General features: G+C 40.7%; 1 protein-coding gene across 4 annotated transcripts in view; it reads right to left on the bottom strand.

Annotated features, from left to right (window-relative positions):
- kif5ab (kinesin family member 5A, b) overlaps positions 1-19,836 on the bottom strand; it is an 86,878-nt gene extending 67,042 nt beyond the window's left edge. For 2 of the 4 annotated variants that reach the window (XR_011520123.1, XR_011520122.1), the window contains exon 1: positions 19,375-19,836. Coding sequence is in view for 2 of the 4 variants with exons in the window: in XM_015959136.3 (XP_015814622.3) it covers positions 19,375-19,503 (129 nt within the window). In the remaining 2 variants the exon portion in view is untranslated. The remainder of the gene's footprint in view (positions 1-19,374) is intronic. The other 2 variants (XM_015959136.3, XM_015959137.3) reach the window with 1 other exon arrangement.
- Positions 19,837-19,864: the final 28 nt, after the last annotated feature.

Raw genomic sequence — 19,864 nt, 5'->3', positions numbered from 1 at the left:
GAGAATCAATAATTCATTATTGTGCACATTTCAAATGGGTTCATGAACACAAGTGGGTGGAGCTAAATGGTTGTGTTTAATCATCTGTCATGGTCAACAAAAACAAATCGAGCAATTTGCTGATGGCAGGAGGGTCAGTGGGGTCAGCTTTTATAGTACAGTAGAAACCATAACCGGTTCATCATCATTTATGTGTGATTCCAAACAAGTAATCCAGAGCTTTATTCACTGAATGGCTCATTAAAATGTAGCTACAGCCTTAAAACCAATGATCCATGATAGACGGGTCACAAATGTTTAAAGACAAATTAACTCGCTGTTTAAAAGGCACTGGAGATTTCACCTTCTATTGACTTTAAATTGCTTTTTTCAGTCATTTTAGCTGGTGTTTCAGTGTAAATGGTAAAAATAATCACTTTAACTCCTGTTAGAGAGATTTTGAGCAGCTTCTGTTTGAAGAAACGGACATCAGGACCAAAGAAAGTAATTGTGCTTCCACATCGGCCCAATCCAGTCCGGGCTGGATGACATCGGGTCCGGGTCCAGCACCGGTAGGGTTTGTTCACACACACACTTCTCAGGAACATGCACCTCTGAGCAAGTGGACGGGGCAAAATATGTGTGGAGAAGTCCGTGGTGTCCCCCACAGTCCCTGTGCAACCTCTGATGATCTGTGCTCAAATTTTAACTGAGAGAAGCTCCTGGAGCACTGTATCGCTCCATTTTATCATCTCAGCAGGTTCTGTTAACAAAAGCAAAACTTACGGCCCATGTTTACTTTCATTTTCAACAAGTCAGATCCAACATTAACTCATTCATTCATCTTCTATAACCACTTCTCCTGAGTAGGGTCACAGGGAGCTGGATCTATCTCCAGCTGCCACTGTCTCTTAGTAGACGCACCCTCTTGAGCTAATACAATCATGTATATGTGTACATGTGTTAGTGTGTGTGTGTGTGTGCGTGCGTGTGCGCGCGCGCGTGTGTGTAATGGCCGCCACTGTTTTGTGCTGCTGTGATGCATGTTAAGCGCTTCCCTATGCAGCACCTTGGACAGCTGCTTTGCGAAGGGACCAGCTCTGATCCAGGACCATGGACAGCACCAGAGCTGGGGTCATTTCCAGCTGGGCCGTATTCCCCTAATGAGCCTCCTCCTCAAAAACAGTCAGCTGTAGTTAGTCAGGGGAGACGAGAACTGTTTGGTGGTTAGAGCAGTAACTTGTGCTCGCTTTGTCCCCTTTGGTTCTTGGCTTTGGTCTGAGACTGTGACAGCTTTTGATCTTAAAACTCAGTTCAGTTTAGTGTTTTGTAGTCTTTTAGTTGTTTGAAATAACTTCTGGTAATTTGGTAAATCCAGGTTGTTTGGCGTTTAGAGAAGCCTTGTTACATTACCTTTTTAGAACAGCCCCCCTTTTTTTATCCAGAGTCCTAAAAAGGTATATCCTTTGTCTACACCAGAGGGAGCGTGGTTATTTTGGGGTTATTTGTCTGACTTGTGAAAACCCCAGTGCTAAGGATAATTTGGTTTTGCCTCTGCTCTTTCGGCATTTGAACTTAGGCCTAGTCCACACGTAGCCGTATTTTTTTTTTTAACGAATATCCGCCCCTCCAAAAACTTGCATCCACACCCACTCGTTTTAAAAAAAAACTGTCCACACGTACCCGGATAAATACGTTGTTATGGACATGCCAGACCTGTAGGCGGCAGTACTTCCCCCGTTCTTAACCTCGTCCTTCGTCTGTGGTCCTCTGCAAGGAGCAGTAATTCCGCTTGCAAAAACAAACAAGCAAAAGGCGCTTGGACAATTGATAAAGCGAGCGCAGCTCTGAGGCCATCCATGCTGTCGGTTAGTGTAAACACAGGTCGCACACGTGATGTCAGCATTTTTTTGTCGCGGAAAGTGACGTTGCGGACCTTAAAACTCCGGTTTTGTCTGTCCACACGCAGACACCCAAAACAGAGAAAACGCTGATCTTCACTTTGGCCGGAGTTTTTAAAAAGATCTGTTTTCGTGTGAAAAAACTCCGTTTTCGTGTGGATGACAGGCCAAAACGTAGAAAAATATCTATGTTTTGGCAGAGCCCCGGCTACGTGTGGACAGGGCCTTAGTTTGGTTCTTTTGTTTTGATTATAATCTTTTCCCCCGTTTTGGGTAAATTTCAGTTGAGGGTTAGTATATTCAGATTTAGTTCAGGCTTTTAAGAAAAGCCTCACCTTTAGTTCCCCTTCTTTCTCTCTTAGGTTAAATGTACAACCCACAAATAAACCTTTTGCTAATTTAACATCTGACTCATCCCTCTTATGTTACCTCCTCCTCGTCTTCCGGGGAGGTGTAACAACATCTCTCTCTCTCTCTCTCTCTCTCTCTCTCTCTCTCTCTCTCTCTCTATATATATATATATATATATATATATATATATATATATATATATATATATATATACCAAATTCCAACAGGTGGTCATCGGGGCACTCGGGTCAGTAACCACCAAACTGGAGGAGTGGCTAAAGCAGATCCCAGGAAACACATTAGACATCTCCGTCCAGAAGAGTGCAGTTCTGGGAACAGCTAAGATACTGCGCAGAACCCTCAAACTCCCAGGCTGTAGGAGGCTTTGAAGGATGAGACCACCTGCAGAGGGTGGGATTGGAATTTTTTTAAACATAAATATGCACCATATACTAATTTTTCAAGTTTCACCTGTATTTATGATTGAGGGGGGAAAACATTCCTTGTAAATTACTTTATTGCAGAAATTAATAAAGGTGTAAAGGTTTAAAATAAGCATTTAGGAAGAAATGCAAATAAATTTAGGATATGAAGATGTCTTTGGATGGCATTGGCAGCAATAGACATTTGGCTGCACTGAGACTAGTAGTTAGCTCATCGATCTTAACAGAAATCAATTGCCACTTGTATATAGAAAAAACTTTTAAATTGTCTAAAAATCCTCTTATATACTTTGAAAATAAAGAAAGATATGACAGCTAGTTTGGTCATTCTCACGTTTAACAGGGCTTCAACTACTACTACTAAGGACAGTCTTCAACAACAAAACAGACGGTTTGCTTTTGTTTGCATGCATGAGAAGCAATGACAGTGGTTCTGTTTGTCATCCAGAGCCCTGGTGAGGCTCTAAAGACTGCAGATTAAGGTGCGTTACTGCACAAGGAATAAGGCATGATTAACAAACATATGACAGGAAAGATACATAATTCAGATTCATAAGCTATATTTCTAATATTATGCAGCTACTAATATGATGCATATAAAATACATTCTATTTTAATGAGCTTAGCCTGCAGACAGCTCATATGGAAACATGTGTAATATGTAGATTACATAAAACGGTGAAAGAAAAATTATGTTGCTTCAACCATGGCCAGAATGTGATCGTTAATTTATTTATAGAAACGAAAGCATGATTCATTGTGGCGGCCGTTTTAGTGTGCCGGCAGATTAGGAGAGACAATCTGGACCTTGTGACACTGCGTAATCGCAGACAGTGAAATACTAGAGACAGCTGTGTCACTCCAAACATAAAGGTTGTGCCTCAGAGCGCTACAGACTGAACAATTATTACTGTCACACACGCCACAGAGCCCCATGGGGCTCCACAGGTGGGTGTGCATGTGATGATAGAAAACCCCTGAGGAAAAAGAAAAAAAATAAACAGATTTACATTACAAGTAAGATAACTTCCGCTCTTGTCCGAGTTTGAAAGGCAGCAAAATAAGGATGATGAGAATTTCTGAAAATGCCTCAAGGATCAATAGCAGAAACGTGACCGCCACTGTATGATCTGCAGTTCTGTTAAGCACAGAGCCGAGAGCTGCTTGAGTCTTTAATTAGAAAATCACTCTGTTGCAGATGAGTTTCTGTTCTAGCAGGGAACTCATCTAATGGAAGGTTTAAGTAAAGTCACTGGCAATAGGTGGCATTTACCCAACCGGCTCCAAATGGCAGACGGATTCAGTCGGCCATTATCAGAAGCACTTGGAGACAATTAGAGCTGAGGAGTTGGTGGACACCAACCACTGGAGCCTCATCGTGTGATCAGAAAGATGGCTCATACTGAATACTGACACTGATTTATGTCTGAAACAAGCAAGCCTCGAATCAGAAATCAGCTTTAAACTAAACAGCATTAATGAAAATTAAAGCATTCACTACTTAAAATTTGCATTAGCGACCTTTGTGCCTAAAACAATCTTTGTAATTAATTCTGCATAGAAAACACAGTGTAAGCAGTAGAGCAGAAGGCTTTTGCTTCAGCTTCTTTCCTTCCAGATATAATGTTTATACACCTGTGTGTGTGTGTGTGTGTGTGTGTGTGTGTGTGTGTGTGTGTGTGTGTGTGTGTGTGTGTGTGTGTGTGTGTGTGTGTGTGTGTGTGTGTGTGTGTGTGTGTGTGTGTGTGTGTGTGTGTGTGTGTGTGTGTGTGTGTGTGTAGCAGACTATCTCATGAAGCTCTGACTAGAAGTTTGACTCTTTAGCACCATTCAGTTCAGAATAGGTTTTGCAACTACGGTAGCCCACACACATCAAAAAGGCAATATGTCATCGACAAGGGGCATACTCCGGCTGCCAAACATGAAGCCAACACAGAAGTGACAAAAACTGCAGTTCTTCTTTCATCCGCTAGGGGCTGGCTCCAGAAAGGAGCAAGTTCCCATTGACTTCCATGTTAAAAATGCTAACTTCACAGCAGAATTAAACAAGTTTACGGCCTGGTTTAAAAAATCATTTTAGTTTTAATATGTTGGTAAGTTTACCATCGTGACAGCTCTGAGGGGGTGACTTTTTTGTAACTTATCCATTAAGATGTAATTAGTAGGGATGTTTCCTTTTGATTGATAGGTGTCAGATGAGCTTTCAGTGCTAGCAGCTTGCCTCCTGCTTGTCCCATGGAAGGCCTCATGTTTAGAGTATCAGTCTACAGGGCAGAGGGTAGCAGAGTCACTCAAATGTGGTTTTCTGGCTAAAAGCACCCGCTAACATCTGTTAGCTGCGGTTAGCTCATAGCTACATCGGCTCAGAATTTGATGGTCTCAATCTTCTACCCCCAAGCTCACAGATTCACTCTCAGCTCCATCTTTGTATTTTCCAGGAATGACAAGATGCGTTACACAGCCAAGATAATGGTGGAACTACCCACTGGGCTTCAATTCAGCTCTTCAGAAACCGACGGGTAACGGTGCGGAGGATCCATCCATTGACGGATTTTAATGAAATTCTCTTAGATTAATTCATGGATTTTCACCTGCAGGTGATTCCCTTCTAGAGTCAATCTCAGCACCACAGCTGATCAGCATCAGCAACAGAAACATATGGCAAGCCAAATGAGCATTTATTCTGATATCAGGATATCAGCCAGAATTGTCATGAACATGTAAGCCATTTCTGTCCACTAGTTAACTAGTTAGCCATGTTTGTGTCAACTAGTTAAATAGTGACAGCCTAAATGTCAACTAGTTAACTAGTAAGGCCTAAATTCTCTCTAGTTAACTAGTTAAAATGTTTCATATCTTACTAGTTAACTAGTATTGCTCAGTGTGTTCACTAGTTAACTAGTGGACAGATCAATGTCCACTAGTTAACTAGTTAAAACACATTTAGTTTTTACTAGTCAACTAGTAAGGTACAAAAACTCGTACTAGCTGACTACTGAATGTAAAAATCCCACTTGTTAACTTTGCCCAATTTGGCCAGCCGCTTGAGCATTAATTCTGATATCTTGTCAACAGGTCAACTAGTTAACTAGTGAGGGTCAAACTGTACACGCTAGTTAACTAGTGAACACATTTTGACCTTCACTAGTTAACTAGTTGACACAAAAATGGCTCATTAGTTAACTAGTAAAGGCCAAAATGCATACCAGTCAGCTAGTTGAAGGTATTTGTGTCTCACTAGTTAACTAGTCAGGGTCAAAATGAGCCCACCAGTTAACTAGTGGGAGACGGAAATGTTCACTAGTTAACTAGTGAACACATTTTGGCTTCACTAGTTAACTAGGTGACACAAAATGGCTCACTAGTTAACTAGTAAAGGCCAAAATGCATACCAGTCAGCTAGTTGAAGGTTTTTGTGTCTCACTAGTTAACTAGTGATGGCCAAAATGTGCACACCAGTTAACTAGTGACAGAAGAAATGCCCACTAGTTGACTAGTGAACACATTTTGGCTTCCTAGTTAACTAGGTGACACAAAAATGGCTCACTAGTTAACTAGTAAGGGCTAAAATGCATACCAGTCAGCTAGTTGAAGGTTTTTGTGTCTCACTAGTTAACTAGTGACAGTTCAAAATGTCCACATGTTCACTAGTGAAGGCAAAACTCCTAACTAGTTAAGTAGTTGGAGTAGGGCAGTGCCACTAGTTAACTAGTGAACCATTAATGACTCACTAGCTAGCTAGTTGATTGTAGCAGGCTCACTAGTTACCTAGTTGATGCATCCATTGTCCAAACTAGTTAACTAGTGAGGACATAAATGTATACTAGTAAACTAGTTCAAGCCTACATTCACACTAGCTAGCTAGTTGCACAGAATTCTAATTAGGAGGCAGAGAATTTCTCAAATTGAGGCTTTCTATTGGCTCACTATGTTAAAATAAAATATGACAACCAATCACAGTGCGGAATTTTGCAAAATCCCACCCCAAACATTTGCATGCGGCACACAAGTTAACATGCTGGCCAGAGGAACCTCAGCTAGTAAACTAGTAGTGGCTTCAGTGTGACACTTACATGTAAACTTGTGAAGGCGGAACTGCTCACTAGTTAACTAGAGAGGGTACAAATGTCCACTAGTTAACTAGTGAGGTGCAAAATAAGTGTCACTAGTTCACTAGTGGGCCCCAAAACGCCCACAAGTTAACTAGTAAGGTGTGGATATGCTCACTAGTTAACTAGTGAGGTGCAGATTTGCTCACTAGTTAACTAGTGCACCCTTAAGCGCCCACTAGTTAACTAGTAAGGTGCAACAAAGCATCACTAGTTAACTAGTAAGGTGCAGATATGCTCACTAGTTAACTAGTGGGCCCCAAAACGCCAACTAGTTAACTAGTAGGGTGCAGATTTGCTCACTAGTTAACTAGTGAGGCGCAGATATGCTCACTAGTTAACTAGTGACGTGCAGATTTGCTTACTAGTTAACTAGTGAGGCGCAGATATGCTCACTAGTTAACTAGTGAGGTGCGGATTTGCTCACTAGTTAACTAGTGAGGTGCGGATTTGCTCACTAGTTAACTAGTGAGGTGCAGATTTGCTCACTAGTTAACTAGTGAGGTGCGGATTTGCTCACTAGTTAACTAGTGAGGTGCGGATTTGCTCACTAGTTAACTAGTGAGGTGCAGATATGCTCACTAGTTAACTAGTGAGCATATCTGCACCTCACTAGTACCTCACTAGTTAACTAGTGAGCATATCTGCACCTCACTAGTTAACTAGTTGCATCTAAAAACACATACAAGCTGACCATTTTTGTCCACTAGTTAACTAGTGGAACAATAGAAATTTCACCAGTTTACATGTGTGGCAGTGCAGCAGCTCACTAGTTAACTAGTGCCTGAAACACAAATTATGCATATTCTAATGAGAAGGCGGGCAGAAGACTCCTGTTGGGTATAAGAATCCCACCCAGTCTAAAACGTATGTGCTGTGGCCTCACAATCTGATGGGTGTCCCTGAGCGCCAAGGCTTGCACTCATTAGTCATGGTTTGACACCTACTGGTTGGTCGTTGCGGCGGGTTCGAATCCCGCAGATGGCATTCCGCAATTGCTGTAACATTATTTATTTTCTCTTTGTGTTGTAATGTTCAAAGTTTTATTGTTTTACTGCTTTTATTCCCCCCTCCCAAATCAAGTAAAGCACCTCGTTTGGTGTCGTGTAAGGGAGATCAGTTGGCGAGTTCAAGTCCCATTGAGGAGAATTGGAATTTAGTGTGCCAGTAATTTTATTGTAGTTCATTTTTGTTTGGTATTGAAAGTTTGGTATTGAAAAAGGCTATATTAAAAATAATTATTGATATATATATATATATATATATATATATATATATATATATATATATATATATATATATATATATATATATATATATATCCATCCATCCATCCATCCATCCATCCATCTTCCCAAGAAATAGATCAAATGACACTGAGGGAAAAAACTGTGGTTATTTTGGAGAGGGTGCTGGCTGCAAAACCACAAAGGCGGAGCTGCACCCCGCCCATTCACGCAAACTCAGCCTAGCCCACTGACTTCCGTTTTTGTTTTCAACTTTATCGCAAACTGACCTGACCCACATGAATTACGGCTGTTACTAGTTTACAGTCGTTAATGCTATGTTCTATACTCCAATTAAACAAGATAAATATAACTTGCTACATGACAAAGACTGAATATATCTCGAAATGAAAAGGTTTCTTTTAGCGAATATCTGCCTACAGCTGGTCTAATAAAAGTGGTTTACAACAGCACTTCAATCTATTAAACAGCCTCTGGTAGTCTAGTGGTAAAATCGTCTGAGTTGGTTTTTGCTTTCCCCTCAGCTGATGCTGGTTCGATTCTCGGTGGGGTCATCAGCAGTCTATTTAGCCACATTCAATTTGTTTATATTTTAGTTGTAATGTTTCTTTTCAGCAAAATATTTATGTCGCTAAAAGTTCTTTGAATTTGGTCGTTCCTAAACAGCATTTTAGTTGAAACTCTGCTCACAAATGGACTCACACTGGCTAAATAAACGAATAAATAAATAAATAAACACATTATATGTTAAACGGTATACCAGTAAATTGTTGTAAACATAGTACTGGCAAGTGTAGCTAGAAATGAAGAAAAGAGGTTGTAAACTACCTAAAACTTACACTACTGGGAGGCGAAACAGCATGTCAACCTGACTCCATAACCACTACACCACCACATCTGTTATAAATCAAGTGGCGTTACATGTAATTGTGCTGCCCAGTGTGTCTCTGAGATGGGATGTATGGTTTATTGGCGGTGTCTCAGTAGAAGTCATTTCAGAAATAATTTGTCAGAAAATTCACAGAATATCCAGATTTGAGAACCAAGACCAGACCCGCTTCGGGGGAGGAGACCAAATTGAAGCTGAGATGGGAGGAAAATGCATGAATGAGGCTAAAAATGGCTTTGGCGTGTTTCTTATGAGGAAATGACAATATAACATGATTAAAAGTTCCAAAAGTTAGATTTTTAATTATATGGAACCTTTACAAAAACTGTTCAATTAACTTCTCAACTCCGTCCTCAATCTCGCATTTTTTAGCTACAACACCCTCTTTGGTTCCAGAATGCTATCAAGTCTGACAACTGGAAGGAATTAGACTGACTCTAATGGAATGGGCGGGGCTGATTCTGGAATGGGCGGGGCTGACTCTGGTGCAGCTCCACCTTCTGGTGCAGCTCCGCCTTTGTGGTTCTGCAGCGAGCACCACTTGTTATTTTGAGCTAGTACCAGAAGACAGTGTAACCTTTTTTAGTTCTCTCCAGTCAAAACAAAACTTTAGACTTTTTTCTTTTTTAAATTTAACAGGGAACAGCAATCAATTGAACAGGGAACTGCAACCAGTAGTCACACAACAAAATAAAATCACACAAACAAAATAAAGTTACTCTCCTTTTTTCTTGGTGTCTGAAAAGGGCAGGGAAAACCATCAGACTCCAGTCACCCATCGAATGGACTCTTCACCCTCCTGCCCTCTGGGAAGCGCTACAGGAGCCTATGGACTAAGACTACCAGGTCCCGAAACAGTTTCTTCCCCACAGCTGTCAGACTCCTAAACTCTGCCTGCTGACATAACACCCCAAACCAGCAGCACCCTACATAAACTCTGTAGAAACAAGAAAGCCCTGGAAATTGATGCAGAGCGTCGCGGGATATGCCTGACTGGTCATATATATTACCTCTCATGACACTGACCTCTGACCCTATGAACTTGTGTATGTGATGAGTTTATTTACCTTTGATAGGGAGTTATGACCTCTGATTTTGTCAAAATCCTTCAACCCGTTCAGGAGATATTGCACACAAAAGCCAAATTTTCATATATACGGCCTCACACAACCTTGACCTTTGACCCTATGAGGTTTTGTACCTCATGAGTTTATTTACCTTAGATAGAGAGTTCTCACCTGCGATTTGGTCAAAGTATTTCAACCTGTTCAGAAGATATTGCACACAAACACCAATTTTTCATATATACGGCCTCACACGACCTTTACCTTTGACCCTATGAGGTTGTGACCTGATCAGTTTATCTACCTTTGATAGGGAGCTATCACCTCTGATTTGGTCAAAATCATTCAACCCGTTCAGGCAATTTTTGATATATATATGACCTCACACAACCTTGACCTTTGACCCTATGACATTGTGTTCCTAATCAGTTCATGTACCCTTCATAGTAATAAAATACACAGGCGAGGGTCAGACTCTCTGGAGGACGCCATGTTGGATTCTATGTTTATTTAGCTGTATTTATGGTTTTGCTGGTGGTTTTTGACTCCTTTGAAAACTGTGCAACAACACTCTTCTTCTTCTTTTTCTCGTGTGTTATTTGGCGGATGGCACTCAACATAAAAAGATGCATTTCTCAAACAATTAATGTATTGGAGCGTGAACCTGAGTCATTAATCTCATATCCTAATTTGAGAGTTACAGCTAGAGTCCAGAGGGTTTTGTTGGCTTTATGAGCATTAGTTAGTAAGGTCCTCACTTGAACAAAAAATACAGCTTGTTTGCAGTGACTTTGGTATTTACTACCCCCTATTGCCAGAAATCTACACACTTTCCCTTTAAGCGCGTTGTCTCTTTAAGACTGGTCCTGGGTGACATTGGAGTTTACAGCGAGGCCGTAGAAATTCTCTGTCTGGATATTTATTGTGGAGATTAATGGACTAAAATGGGTTGCTGCACCGTGACTGTCTTCTCCTTTTTTTGGAGAGTAAAAACTATATTTTGGTTTTTAAATGCTGCCGCTGCACCGTGTTAAGAAATCATATTACTGGTTGGTTCGAAATGGGTTGAAATGTTCACATTTCTTCTTTGCTTTACATGCTGATCACTAAAGCGTGCTTTAATTAATATTGCGTTTTCGTAAAACGTAAGAGCAAACAAGGGGGATTTTAATTGACAAAAATAATAAAATCAGCACATTTCCAAGCCAACTGCCGTTAACATTGGCACGTCGGCTTGAAAAATATCTCCTTTTTGCCGTAAATAACACACATTTCATAGCTGTTGTGGGTTATGTATGTGTTCATCAGTGCTTGAGAACTGTAACTTTGGGGAGCGGGTCGTAATTGTGGGCTTTTAATGCGGTGCTGTCTGTGGCGAGGTGTTGGTAGGGTCTGATCGGAGCTGCAGCCAGAGCGTTTCTCCCGACCAGCGGCTGCTGGGAGCTGGTCCACGGTGAAGCAGCCCACGCAGCCGAACGAGGGCTTCCCGGCTAAGAGCTGACCGCAGCGGCCCCGACGACCGCGGGCCAGCGACCCGAGAAATAACATGGGGAGTCCTGCTGCTGCCTGCTGTTGTTTGTTTTCCGTAGTAAATACCTGAATATGCAGAGACTCAACAGGTCATTCAGTTGTGTGGTATCATTCAGATGATCAAATGAAATGTTGCAACATTAATATCAGTTTACCTGATCTTGATCAATAATCACATTGATGAATTGGTGCATGAATAACTACAGACCCTGCTTCCTGCAGCAGCTTTTTCTGCTCTAGATTTATGATCTGCTATTTGTATATTTCAACGAAAAAGACGGAAATGGCATTAATTATTTAGATTTATTTGTGGATTTTTTTGTCGATGTTAACCCTGTTGTGTCTCAGTTCATGAAGCTGTTTTCAATGTTTCCCGCGATGCGAGCAGCTGATTGTGCAGCAGATGGCCGCGGACATGATCAATTTCGAAGTGCTAGTTCTGGATCAAGAGAAAGCCTGCTGTGCTGTGCCGATGATTTTATTTTGCGAGGATGGATTGAGGAAGGGGGACACACATGCTTAAATATCGACTGTCGGCAATAATCAGATTCATACTCATAAAATACTTGTTTACATGTTTGTGTGTGTGAGTGTGTGTGTGTGTGTGTGTGTGTGTGTGTGTGTGTGTGTGTGTGTGTGTGTGTGTGTGTGTGTGTGTGTGTGTGTGTGTGTGTGTGTGTGACTCTGCCCACTAATCCGTTACGTATTTTGTTTCTTGTTGACATAAATACAAAAATTATGCAAAAGAAAAGAAGTGAAATAATGTACAAAACTAAAGTGTATGATCGAGTATCGAACCCGCGACCTTCACCATTGCAGGCGAACGCGTTAGTCACTAGACCACCAACACTAGGTGCTACATCTCCTTGCAAATTTATACCTTTAAAACACTATGAGTGCTGGCAGGCTTTACAGCAACGTATGTAAAATAGAGCCTTTTTTATTATTATAAACTTGTCGCTTCCGTACAAATGTGAAACAATATATCTGACGGAGATTTCTGCGGAGTTTCTGCACTTTCCTGTCAACAGAAACAGACATGCTGTCTGCCGCTGCCTTCCGCCTCCAGGCTTTTTCAGACTAATAACTGAAAACTAAAGACTGCACACGTTAACTGAACAAAGATTACAGCAATACACCACAACTTTCTCGCTACAAATATCGTCAAAACATATTTATGTGCTCAAACGATCTTAGTTTATCAAATTTTCTCTTAGAACAGCCTGAACAGAGTCCGCCATACTTTCTCTGTTTCTCAGTCCTACATGGACCAATCACATAGCTGTTCTGCATTTCTTCATTTGCATGTAAAGGCCGGATTTGCTCACTAGCTAACTAGTGAGCAGTACAGCGGTCGAACTAGTTAACATGTTACACAGAATGCCAGCCAAGTGTGTATTTATTCAAATTCCACAAATTTACTAGTTTTAGGGGCATTTTTCTGCAGCTAGTTAACTAGTGACAGTGTTTTGTGTTCACTACTTAACATGTAAGGCTCAGTTTGCCCTCTATAAGCTAGTGAGAAAAAATTATAATGCAGATATGCTCACTAGTTAACTAGTGAGTGCTTCCTGTCCCATTACAAGTGAACTAGAAAGGCCAAATATGTCATCTAGTTAACTAGTGAAGGTAAATTTGTCACTAGTTAACTAGTAAGAACACATTTTTACATAACAAGTAAACTAGATTGCTCCAAAAACAGCAACTAGTGTGCGTCTTGTGCGCACTAGTTAACTAGTGAGCATATCTGCACCTCACTAGTTAACTAGTGAGCATATCTGCACCTCACTAGTTAACTAGTGAGCAAATCCGCACCTCACTAGTTAACTAGTGAGCAAATCCGCACCTCACTAGTTAACTAGTGAGCAAATCCGCACTTCACTAGTTAACTAGTGAGCAAATCCGCGCCTCACTAGTTAGCTAGTAAGCAAATCCGCACTTCACTAGTTAACTAGTGAGCATATCTGTGCCTCATTAGTTAACTAGTGAGCAAATCCGCACCCTACTAGTTAACTAGTTGGCGTTTTGGGGCCCACTAGTTAACTAGTGAGCATATCTGCACTTTACAAGTTAACTAGTGATGCTTTTTTGCACCTTACTAGTTAACTAGTGGGTGCTTTAGGGCACACTAGTTAACTAGTGAGCAAATCTGCACCTCACTAGTTAACTAGTGAGCAAATCCGCACATCACTAGTTAACTAGTGAGCATATCTGTGCCTCACTAGTTAACTAGTGAGCAAATCCGCACCCTACTAGTTAACTTGTTGACATTTTGGGGCCCACTAGTTAACTAGTGAGCATATCTGCACTTTACAAGTTAACTAGTGATGCTTTTTTGCACCTTACTAGTTAACTAGTGGGCGCTTTAGGGCGCACTAGTTAACTAGTGAGCAAATCTGCACCTCACTTGTTAACTAGTGAGCATATCCGCACCTTACTAGTTAACTTGTGGGCGATTTGGGGCCCACTAGTGAACTAGTGACACTTATTTTGCACCTCACTAGTTAACTAGTGGACATTTGTACCCTCTCTAGTTAACTAGTGAGCAGTTCTGCCTTCACAAGTTTACATGTAAGTGTCACACTGAAGCCACTACTAGTTCACTAGCTGAGGTTCCTCTGGCCAGCATGTTAACTTGTGTGCCGCATGCAAATGTTTGGGGTGGGATTTTACAAAATTCCGCACTGTGATTGGTTGTCATATTTTATTTTGACACAGGGAGCCAATAGAGAGTCTTAATTTGAGAAATTCTCCACCTCCTAATTAGAATTCTGCGCAACTAGCTAGCTAGTGTGAATGTAGACTTGAACTAGTTTACTAGTATACATTTATGTCCTCACTAGTTAACTAGTTTGGACAATGGATGCATCAACTAGGTAACTAGTGAGCCTGCTGCCATCAACTAGCTAGCTAGTGAGCCATTAATGGTTCACTAGTTAACTAGTGGCACTGACCTACTCCAACTAGTTAACTAGTTAGGAGTTAAGCCTTCACTAGTTAACTAGTGTGCACATTTTGGCCATCAATAGTTAACTAGTGAGACACAAAAAACCTTCAACTAGCTGACTGGTATGCACTTTGGCCTTTACTAGTTAACTAGTGAGCCATTTATGTGACAACTAGTTAACTAGTGAAGCCAAAATGTGTTCACTAGTTAACTAGTGCACATTTATGTCTACCACAAGTTAACTAGTGTGCACATTTTGGCCATCACTAGTTAACTAGTGAGACACAAAAACCTTCAACTAGCTGACTGGTATGCATTTTGGTCTTTACTAGTTAACTAGTGAGCCATTTATGTGTCAACTAGTTAACTAGTGAAGCCAAAATATGTTCACTAGTTAACTAGTGCGCATTTATGTCTACCACAAGTTAACTAGTGTGCACATTTTGACCCTCACTAGTTAACTAGTGAGACAAATACCTTCAAGTAGCTGACTGCTATGCATTTCTGCTTTTACTAGTTAACTAGTGAGCAGTTTTTGTGTCAACTAGTTAACTACTGAAGCCTAAATGTGTTCACTAGTTAACTAGTGCGCATTTCTCCTGTCACTAGTTAACTAGTGGGCACATTTTCACCCTCGATATTTAACTAGTTGACACAAACATGTCTAACTAGTTAACTAGTGGACAGAAATGGCTTACATGTTCATGACAATTCTGGCTGATATCCTGATATCAGAATAAATGCTCATTTGGCTTGCCATAGAACATGGTTAAAATCCACAGGTTTACAGATGTTGAGCTAAATTTAGCTGTTCTGTCATAGCTGAGTGATTTACAACAAACACACAGACACACCACGCACGTACACAGAATGCTAGACTGCACATGATTCAGCGCTCCTCAGGCTTGAATTCGTCCTTTATTTCTATCCCAAATGTTTCCCTGCAGCAAAAACATAATTATCAATAAAAACATATATTTCACAACATGTTTTAAAAATGGTATTCATTTAAAGTCAAGAAGCAGTGATCTGACAGCTCTGTTTGCAAGTTTTGAAGGCAGTTTGATCCAAAGTCAAAATTATATCTTTTTTTTCTGCTGTTCACAAATAGTCCTTGGTTTCCCGATGCAGACTGAATTCCCATTCTTTCTCTCTGAATTTTTCTTATTTTTATCTTTTTTTAAATCTCCCAGCATCACCTGAAGGCTTGTCATTGATGATTATGAGATCACGCTTGAATAGACAAAAAATAGGCTTACTTTGAAAACATTGATCTGACTGAACCTTATCTTGGCTTCCCGCTCACATTGGAAGTTTGCATTCTGTAAATCGCTGCATGAATTTGTACAAATTGTTGTGATTGGTTCATCAGTTCAGAGAATTTAAAATATCTGTTTGTTTATTTTCTCATGATGCAGCTCTCATTGTTCTTATAACCAGATGCTTTTGCTCAAAAGTTTAATTTCTAAGAATTTAAAGTAACAAAGAGCAATTTCCTCCACCCTACTGGTTGGAAGTGGAATTACGGCTGTCATAAACAACCCTGTTGTAGCTAGCGCTAGCAATGAGATGACACTAACACAAGCCAACTAATAGGGAGCCTAAATCTCCTCTCTTTCCGGTCGGCTCATGGATCAACGGGGCTTAAAGAGCTATTTTCTAATTCGCTTTACTTTATGCCCGGAATCGCACATCGCATACATGTCGTACTTCAATTTAAATGAAGTATAATGATATGTGTTTCGACCACGCCAGTCACACACTTAAAGATTTATCAGTTTGTAAAAATTTGTAATTAGCATGACTACAAATCAGACGACGATATATCGCATATATGACATCACCACAGATACTCCTCTCCCCTAGCGTAGCTGCAAGTTACCACATGGCCAGATTTATGGTGTTTTTTTCCTCCTGAAGGAAGGATTTGAAGTTTGTTGAACTTACAGCCATTTTTCTCAGCTTTTATTCGTGTCTGGTTTGATGATGTCAACTTGGTGCAGCGCAATTGTTTTGTACATAAAACCTAAAAAGACTTTTGCCACTGTTTGAAAATAAGTGCATTCTTGGCATCAGTATGTCTTTAAAATTCACAGACATCATATGTGAAATCCGTGGCATATAACAAACGGGATTAGAAAATAGAGTTTTTAGCCCCATTGACTTAAATTCGTTTTTTTGTTCTTCCGGGGAGCCATGGTCCGTAAGTAGATGGACGTGATTTAGGCTCCCTATACTAAAATAAACCATGAAGTAAAAAGATCCACACTGTTGGGCAAAAATTATTATTACTTACAAGTCATGTAACAACAAAGCCAGGTCACAATCAGTCTGTGATTTTAGCCTCCTTTAGCTCCCTCAAACTAGCATAGGCCGCGCTGATGTTCACTCCTGTTTTGCTTCACCTCCAAAGACACTTTTTTTCCACTCCAGGCTCCACCATGATGCTAACAGAAAAAGCAAACTTTTTTCCTTCTTGTACTTTTGATTGATGAACAGAAAATGCTGACTGCTAGCATTACAGCTAACAGCCATAAAGCATGTAAAGAGCGCCCCCTAGGGCACCTACCTGCTCCAGAAAACTATCAAGTGTGTCTTTAGGTCAGCAGAGGGCTGCAGAGTGGTGTCAAATATGAAACTGGTTAGTTTCTAATTCAACGATCACTTAGATCAATGTTAAAGCTGTAGTTAAACTATATTGCTACTTTAATTTCTTTCATATTTTATGATGCATTTTTGGAGTTGAAGTAAATCCCCACCACTTTTGTACTAATAAGCCTTTAAAGCCTTTACGGAGATAATTTCAGACCACAGCATCATATACTTTTCTGTAATCTTTAATCTCTTCAAGTCTCCTCCTGACTACCACCGAGCCAAGCCATCACTCAACAAGTCAAATCAGCGCCACTGTCTGTTATCGAGTCCTGCAAGGAATGTGGGCCATCAGCACAGCCCAGACTGGAAGTGTTTATATCAGCCTTCACCATGTCAGCATTAACTTGCTCCTATTGGGTCCTCAGAGTGTGGCTGCTTGCCTGTTGGCCAGATTTTTTTTAAATCCTTATCAAATGTGACATTTTAAATCTCAGGAGGCACATTCTTTCACAATTTTCTGAGACTCTGCTGAAGGAAATACAGAAATACAAACTCTGAAATACACTTACACGTCTAGATCATTTCACATGCATCACATGACTCTATTCATGAAATGTAAATCACCCTCCTGCTGTTATATTTACATTCATCTGAATAGAGGAACATCTGAGAGATGCTTAGAAGGTGAAATGACTTATAATTTAGTGGAACAGTTTGTATTTCCAGAGTTTTTAAGCCCTCTGCAGACAAAAACTCTAAAAGGAAACAAATATGTTATTTTCAGAGGAATTTTTGACAACAACTTCAAAAGGGGAATATGAAGCGTCTGAAACGATTCGCTAAATCGGTTCAACCTGTTTTTTAAAGTTAAAAAAATAAGCAGCATAATCCTAAGAACATTTTCTGCAATTTTGTAAAACTTCTGCTCTCTGCCAAGATTCTCAGAACACGTTGGAATACAACAGCTGAGACTGATGCAAAAATTAATCATTTCAAGTCGTTACCTCAAACTGTCATCCTCCAAAATCCTTTGAATAGTGTGATAATTCACACACAGCTCAATTAAATTTCATCAGCTGGAAAGACCCTGCTGCTAGAATATGAGATATGCAAGTCAATCATGTAGAAAGGTGTGTGTGTGTGTGTGTGTGTGTGTGTGTGTGTGTGTGTGTGTGTGTGTGTGTGTGTGTGTGTGTGAAAACCGATAGGGGTTTCTGTGTCCCAATCATCACTGCAAGTCAGCCTTCAAACCAAAAGGGTGTGGATTTCTTTCTCTCTCTCTCTCTCTCTCTCTCTCTCTCTCTCTCTCTCTCTCTCTCTCTCTCTCTCTCTCTCTCTCTCTCTCTCTCTCTCTCTCTCTCTCTCTCTCTCTCTCTCTCTCTCTCTCTCTCTCTCTCTCTCTCTCTCTCTCTCTCTCTCTCTCTGTATGTGAGTAAGTGTGTGTGCACAATTATAGTGAAATGCTGGCGATTTGATGAGTTGGAAAACCATCTCTATGCACATTTATGCATGCATGCCCATTTCTGCACAGTATGTGCAGAAAATTATAGCCTTGACTTCAGATGTTCAACATTTGCATTTAGAGCGCTGCAATCCTCCTCCCTCCCTCCATAGCTTCAATTAATTTTGCTTAAATGTCAGTGGTGCTGGATCACAATCGCACTGTTAACCTCAACCTCAGGTGCTCATCCATCAACCAAACAAACATCTTCAGCCTGGTTAATTTCCATCACCAGCACTGATAGTAATCATCAGCCTCTGTTCAGTTTGTCTGAAGCAAAGCCAAAATCCATTCACTGATCTGTAGCAACCCACAGAGCATAATTATGACTCGAGTTAGATGTGCATCACATGATAATTCACCGGCACATTAAAGAATTAAGGGAATCAATAGCCCAGTGGTACTATCTGAGATGAGTAGCAACAAAATCCAGAAGATCAATGAAGAAGAGGAGGAAATAACGAACCAGAGGATCAAAAAAGGTGGGGTCCATATAGATTCAAGAGATTAATCTTTTTTTCTATTTTTATGCACAAATAGAGACATGTGACCAGAAAATAATTATGAATATGCAAACACGCTTATTTTTGGCTTATTTTAAAGGGCTTTCCCCTCTACAAACCTGATTTAATGTCAGATTTTTAGCCTCCAGCTGCAGCACACTGTTGCAGCCTGCCAGTCATACCGATGAAGACTATAGTTAGTTTGACTCTTGTCAGAAACCTTTTTTCCTCCTTCCCGTCCAGCAGCAGCTGATGGTGAGTGTGGAGCGCGGCGTCATGAAAACGCTGGTAGAGAAATGATGAGAAACAACTCACCCCGAAGATGACAGTGTCTTCTCCTTGGAATATCGGGATGAACTTGTCTCCGCGGACAATTTCCGACTCGTTGAGCGGACGAAATCGACACAACACCTTGATGTTGCATTCAGCGTTGGTATCAGCCATTGTGGAAGGAGAATAGTAAATGCGATTCCAGATAAACGGGAGCTTTATATTTTTTATGATAATATTAAATAATACCCCTTTGCAAATCGTTTTTCTATTGAAGCAGCCGAATATGCCCACATGCAATGAGTTTTGGGATGCAAAAAGAAAAATAATTGAATTAATATGAAACTAAAACAAAACAATTTGCATGCTGCGGTGTTTTCTTGCCCTCAGATCAAAATCGTGCCGCTGAGTGGTGGAGAACACCTGGAGACTTGTGAATCAGGAGCGCATACTCCAAAGGGGTCCGGCGTGTCTGCAGGCTTCTAGCATGCCTTGCATCACTGCCCTCTCCGTGGGGGCGGGGCCTGTTGGAGTA

The sequence above is a fragment of the Nothobranchius furzeri genome, chromosome 3 (assembly GCF_043380555.1).
Source record: "Nothobranchius furzeri strain GRZ-AD chromosome 3, NfurGRZ-RIMD1, whole genome shotgun sequence".
Classification (NCBI taxonomy): domain Eukaryota; kingdom Metazoa; phylum Chordata; class Actinopteri; order Cyprinodontiformes; family Nothobranchiidae; genus Nothobranchius; species Nothobranchius furzeri.
The sequence above is the reverse complement of the archived record's forward strand: the minus strand, read 5'-3'. Positions and strand labels throughout refer to the sequence as shown.